Here is a 6,150-nt window from a genome sequence, read left to right as displayed (position 1 = left end):
CTTCCTTCCTTCTTTCTTTCTTCGTTTCTTCTTCTTTCTTCTTTCTTTATTTCTTTCTTCTTTCTTCTTTCTTACTTCTTCTGTATTTATTTCTTTCTTCTTTCTTTCTTTTTCTTTTGTCTTTTATTTGTTTTTTATTTTCTTTCTTTTTTTGAACTTTTTGGTTCTTTTTCTTCTTCTTTTCCTTTTTGTATTTCGCTTTTTTTTCGTTTGTTTCGTTTAGTTCTTAAGGTTCGTTTTAGTTTACTAATTCCTTAACTTTATTTTTATTTTATTTTTTTTCTTTAGTCTTGTAGTCTGTCTTTAGTTTCTTTCTTTCCTTTATTTTTGGTTTACTCATTATATTACTTTATTTCTTAGTCTTTCTTGTCTTTCTTTGTTTTTTTTCTTCGTTATCATTTTTGTTATTAAATTTTTTTTCTTTTTTTTTCTTTTTTTTTTTGTTATGTTAATTTAATTTCCTTTTTTTTTTCGTTTCGTTTTGTTTAGTTTTTCGTTAAGTTTAGTTAGTAATTTCAATTAATTAACAATTTCTTTTTATTTTCTTTTCTTTTCTTTGTCTTGTATATGTCTTTTCTTTCTTTCTTTCTTTCTTTCTTTCTTTCTTTCTTCCTTCCTTCCTTCCTTTCTTTCTTCGTTTCTTTCTTTCTTTCTTTCTTTCTTTTTTTTTCTTTAACTTTTTTTTTTCTTTTCTTTCTTTCTTTCTTTTTTCTTTTTCCTTTCCTTTCCTTTCCTTTCCTTTCCTTTCCTTTCCTTTCCTTTCCTTTTCTTTTCTGTTCGTTTCGTTTTATTTCGTTTCTTTCGTTACGTTTCGTTCCTTTCATTTCCTTCCCTTTCCTTTCTTTTTTCTTTTCTTTGTCTTGTACATGTCTTTTCGTTTCTTTCTTTCTTTTGATTAGCTCTCACATTTTTCATTTCATTTCTTTTCCTTTCTTTTCTTTCTTATAATTTTAATATTAACATTGATTGGCCTGAAATCACGGAACGTTTACATGTAGAGACGAAACATATTCGGGAAATGTAGTTAACTCGCATAGTTTATTTTATCTAAAAATATACATAAAAAATGCTGACTTTACGTATGAAGCATTAGCAAAATTCTTACTGGATTTGCAGAGCTCAACTGACTAGAAAATGCACTGCGCATGATCGAAGGAAAAAAAAAAAAAACGGCGGGAAACTCTAGGAGACGAGGTTATCTGTTGCACGTGATTTTCTGCTCATGCGCACTGCATTTTAATCCTGGCAATTCATCGTAATGACTTTGAAAAATCAAGCGATCGTTTAGCTATGACAAATTACCTTATTCTTGCTAATTTTTGCGTGTACTTAATTTCGAGAAAATTTGGGAGCCGAATCTCGCAAGTATTAATTTTCGAGATTGCAAGAAAAAATTTGAGTATAAAACGTGCAATAATCAGCGGAATTATTTTCGCGAAATCTTTTTTTTCGCGCGCGTTAAATTTCGCTGTTTTTTTTTATCGCGAAAGTTGGTAAGAATAAGGTAGATATTATTATCAATTATCAATATGAATACAATGGGCAATGAATACAATGGTATAAACAAGCACTTAGCAAAAATATAGAAATCAAACGTACGACATGAAACTAACGGATTTCTGGCTCGAATCCAAAATTATTAAATTAAATATGACATTTCAAAAAATAATCTACTTCCTTTTGAATGACATGCATTTATTCCGGACGTAGACAAAATGTACGGTGGGTGAAGGGAGAAAACCGTAATATTCTCCCCCCCAAAAAACATTCCTTTCTCGAGACTACCCTCTCCCTTCTTTGAAAGCATATGGATCAATTAAAAGAGAGGCACCCAAAGACAATCTGTCTACGCCCGTGGTATAGACCAAATTCAAAACTCGCACCGATGTGAGGCTTAAGTTGTGAACAAAGGGATCTGGCGTGACTCAAAGTAATCTGGCGTGATTTAAAAGTCACGAATCACGCCAGATTCCTTTGTTCACAACTTAAAGCCTCACATCGGTCAGGTTTTGAATTTGGTTTATAGCAGAGCTGATAGTCGTACGACTGTGAAAAGAGTTCCAGTCAGACGCGGTATGTGTGCACAACCATAACTATGTGTCATGTGCAGCCATGACTACGTGCCCTGTGTAGCCATGACTACGTGTCATGCGTAGCCATGACTACATGTCAAGTGTAGCCATGATTACTGTTTGATACAACGTTATGTATGTTACCATGAAGATTTCTTATGTTGAGCTATACTATTTGTAACTATTGTCATGGGCAACAATATGACGATGTGTCTTCACAAGATCAGAGGCTGAGCAGTATTATAATTAGTTAGCGCTGATGACGTCATTGCTGGGATGGCCATCTCCATGACTACGCAGCATAGTTTTCTCTCACGTAATTTTTCACAATCAAACGACACCTCTTAAGAATAAGCCCAACGATACTGAGTCCTAAAAATGTGAAATTAATTTGGCTGGCATTTATAATACTTTGAACGTTATAGAACATTATTTAACTTACGATTTTGTAACGGGTATCTCGCAGGTCGTCCCGCTCCTTAGAAGGGCCTAGTAACTAAGTAGGATTCCTTATAACTAATTCAATTTCATAACATTACTTGCACTTCTGGGTCCCTTAAGTCCTCACACAGACATCCAGATAAGTGCCCCAGTCATGAAAAGGAACCATATAGAAGCTGATAGGCGAGTACCACGACCACCCCGGGCTCCTTTGCCAACGGTGTTGTTTGATGTCAGGATGCTGTTTGAGCCCTCGATGCCAGGGTAGTGCGGTGTTTCGTGACATTTACTGTTTTCAATGTCATCGTCACAACACGTGATTTTACATTCTTGGACTTCTCCGTCATGTCGGAATGTATGGCGACAAACCTGAGGTGCTAGATAAAAAAAGAAACGTAACAAAGAATTAAATAATTACTCGATGAAAATGTCCGCTGTATGTCTGGACTGCAGGCTCATCAATAAAACTCAGCCCAGTTTTAAGGTCTCTGTTTCTCAGGCTAGCATCGATTTCGAAATGAAATAATACTCAAGGGAATAACACATGCTGGGTCCATTTTATAATCAGAGAATGAAATAATACTCAAGGGAATGACACATGCTGGGTCCATTTTATAATCAGAGAATATAATAATACTCAAGGGAATGACCCATGCTGGGTCCATTTTATAATCAGAGAATATAATAATACTCAAGGGAATGACCCATGCTGGGTCCATTTTATAATCGGAGAATATAATAATACTCAATGGAATGACCCATGCTGGGTCCATTTTATAATCAGAGAATATAATAATACTCAAGGGAATGACACGTGAACTTTGCGCTAAATAAAGGTTTTCATTACTAGAATTCGTAATTTTTGCTTTTCCCACAATACTTTCCTCTTAAAATAAGCTAAGATACATTAATTACAACATATTTTGATCAGTTTTCAGCATAATATCTTCTGATTACCACCCTCCCCCCCCTCCCCCACATACACACACACACAAAAACCGCAATGCAATATGGGAAAGTTAAATTAGTGAATGACAAAACACGTGACTTACTTGAACGGCAGTCCTCTTTATGCCCACAATACCTTGCGAACCCCGGGTTAACGACGTACTTAGCTTTGCCATTGATGGATTCCAGGATTCGAATCTTCATCTCGTACTTCAGACACGTGTCGTATTGTCCATGACAGGTTATCTTCTTCAGACTGTACTGACTCTCGCATTCCTCGTCCGATTCGTAAGAGAAACAAGAATAGCAATCCGAAGATGAAACTGTATGTGAAAAAAGTTAAACTGGGTTACCTGTGGTATTTTTGTCAGGTCACTGTTTCTCGAGCATGCGCAGACGCTTCTGACTGCGTCGGCAAGGGTTCACCAAGTCCCTTTCACAGTTCCCTGCGTCATCTCGAAAAGTAGTCGTGCCTTTACATCGAAGCGAAACGAACGGTGAGCTTGCAATGGTAGAGACCTTTTTTAACACCTTGGACAATTATTCATATGTCTCTATCACTGTAAGCTCACCGTTCGTCTCGCTTCGATGCAAAGGCACAGCTACCTTTAAAGATGGTACATGGAACTGTGAACTGAATTATTTATAGTTTCGCTCTCCCGTAGTTACCGTTGCTATGATCCATATTAATGTTTGTGGTCTAAAAAAATAACAAACTACACAAATATTTCATTCTCTTATCATCCTTTCCGCCGACGACAAAATAGAGCTCAGCATTTTGAGCAAATCTGACAGTTTGTATGGACAATAGTTTGATAAGAATGAATGGATCTAAAAAACTTTGGCCTGCGTGTCCCCCACCCGGGGCAGGTGTTATTTTTTACTATAGTGCATTAGGTTTAATCCTTTGATAAGCACTCAGAGACCACTCTCCCTATTAGGATACGGTTCAGCTCTTTTTCCCACAGTTATCGAGTACAATCTAAATAAAGTTGTTTTGACGTTAAGAGAGACACTTCAAAATATCTAGTTCTAAAGCCACTTAACTGCGTCAAAAAAAGCAAAAAGAAAACGGCTTTGCACAATTTAGAAAGATAACGGAAAACTTTTCTTTATTAACTTTATATAACAAAGCTGCACAATAAAAGCCATGAAGGGTAAATGAAGGCAATGCTAACATATAAATATCATCATTCGATCTTCTCAAAAAACTTTTTTTAAACTTTTTCATTGAGTCGAGAGATAGAGACTCTGTGAAGTTGGTTTTTTCTATTATCAGAGTTTTGGGAAATTAAAAAGGCCTGGATTCCTATAGACATCGTTCCAGACGTTGAGCAAGCAAATAATATCTACAGTTATTGTTTACTAATAGTTGTGAAGGCATGATTTGAATTCCACGATGCGTTTTAATCTTTCGGCTTCAAACCATAATTTCCAGTTAACCATTTAAAAGAATTTAATAAATTTTTCATTATAAGAAAAGTTCTAAGACTTTCTAAAAGGCGCGTTTTCTACGCATAATCATCAGTCGTGTTGTTTATATAACACCAAACATTCAGCTCGAGAAGTCAAAATATACTATAATTAAACTTTGATGTGGACGCCATTTTGATTTCCTGAGAAACTTTGTCTATATTTCTACTCATATCGTGTTAAATGTTTTTCAGAAGTGATTACAACTTGCATTCAAAACATCCTTAAAGAAGTATTGAATGATAATTTTGCGATAATTTTACTACAATGCATGATTTTATCGGTCAAGAGGTCGATATGTACCTACGGGCTGATATACTTAATGAAGAAGGAAACCAATCAAATGTTAAAAGACTCTTAATAATGAAACCCAGAAAAGTGAAGAAACTTCTTTGAAATAAAAACTTAAAATCAGCATCAACTAACTCGCACAAAAAAACTTTTGTCTATTGTATTCTTCTTTGTAGTCAAAAGGATAAAGTATTTTAGATTCTACCAAATTCAATGTTAAATCTTTTTAAAAACGAACTCTCGTCGGCTTCAGTTTAATAAAAAATCGAATGAAAAAAATTGAAAATTTAAACTATACTCTCATTAGATTCAAGTAAGCATTTAACTTCAATATGGCTTGCCAAAGTAAAACAAAACTACTACGATTTGAAACGGTTAAGAATTTACATAATTGTACAAATTTGTACTCACTCATTTTTGTACTAACTTGCTATTTCAAATATTTGACAAATAGAAATTGTCCTAAATTGACGCTCATGCACTGACTTATATCGCGCTGTAGAGAAATTCTAACGTTAGATATTTTGGAAACTCGAGATGAATAATTTCTTTACAAGCTGAAAGAGCCATTCCTTGGAGCTGGAGTGCAAATTTTAGCTCTATTATACCCACAAGGTTTCTAGAATAACTTTTATATGTGGTAAAAATTGATAAACTAATAAAGTGTATTGCAAGGGAACGCTTAAAGTTAGGTCGATCGATTTTTAGAAACTTACCCATTGGTAAACAGACCCCTAACAGAGCAACGATTACAGTAACGAAACAAACGTAAGCCATTTTGAAGTCCAAGTTTTGCATCCAAGTTACTCTCCTTGATTAAATTTCAAGATTTTGGCAGGTATCCTCGATCGGACAGGTAAATTTGGCCAGAAAAATCTGATTACCATGCAGTCGCTAAACCAATATTAGCACATTGATAGCTCGT

General features: G+C 34.9%; 1 protein-coding gene across 1 annotated transcript; it reads right to left on the bottom strand.

Annotated features, from left to right (window-relative positions):
• Window positions 1–1,019: 1,019 nt before the first annotated feature.
• Window positions 1,020–6,150, bottom strand: LOC116308965 (uncharacterized). Its single transcript, XM_031719486.2, has 3 exons — window positions 5,942–6,150; window positions 3,566–3,784; window positions 1,020–2,890 (listed from the first exon to the last, which is right to left on the bottom strand). The coding sequence occupies exons 1-3, from the start codon at window positions 6,021–6,023 to the stop codon at window positions 2,637–2,639; spliced, it is 555 nt and encodes a 184-aa protein (XP_031575346.2). The 5' UTR covers window positions 6,024–6,150; the 3' UTR covers window positions 1,020–2,636.

Source organism: Actinia tenebrosa, unplaced genomic scaffold, assembly GCF_029948245.1.
Source record: "Actinia tenebrosa isolate PJP-AT-01 unplaced genomic scaffold, QUT_ActTen_1.0 PGA_scaffold0__85_contigs__length_37466705, whole genome shotgun sequence".
In the NCBI taxonomy this organism is placed as follows: domain Eukaryota; kingdom Metazoa; phylum Cnidaria; class Anthozoa; order Actiniaria; family Actiniidae; genus Actinia; species Actinia tenebrosa.
The sequence above is the reverse complement of the archived record's forward strand: the minus strand, read 5'-3'. Positions and strand labels throughout refer to the sequence as shown.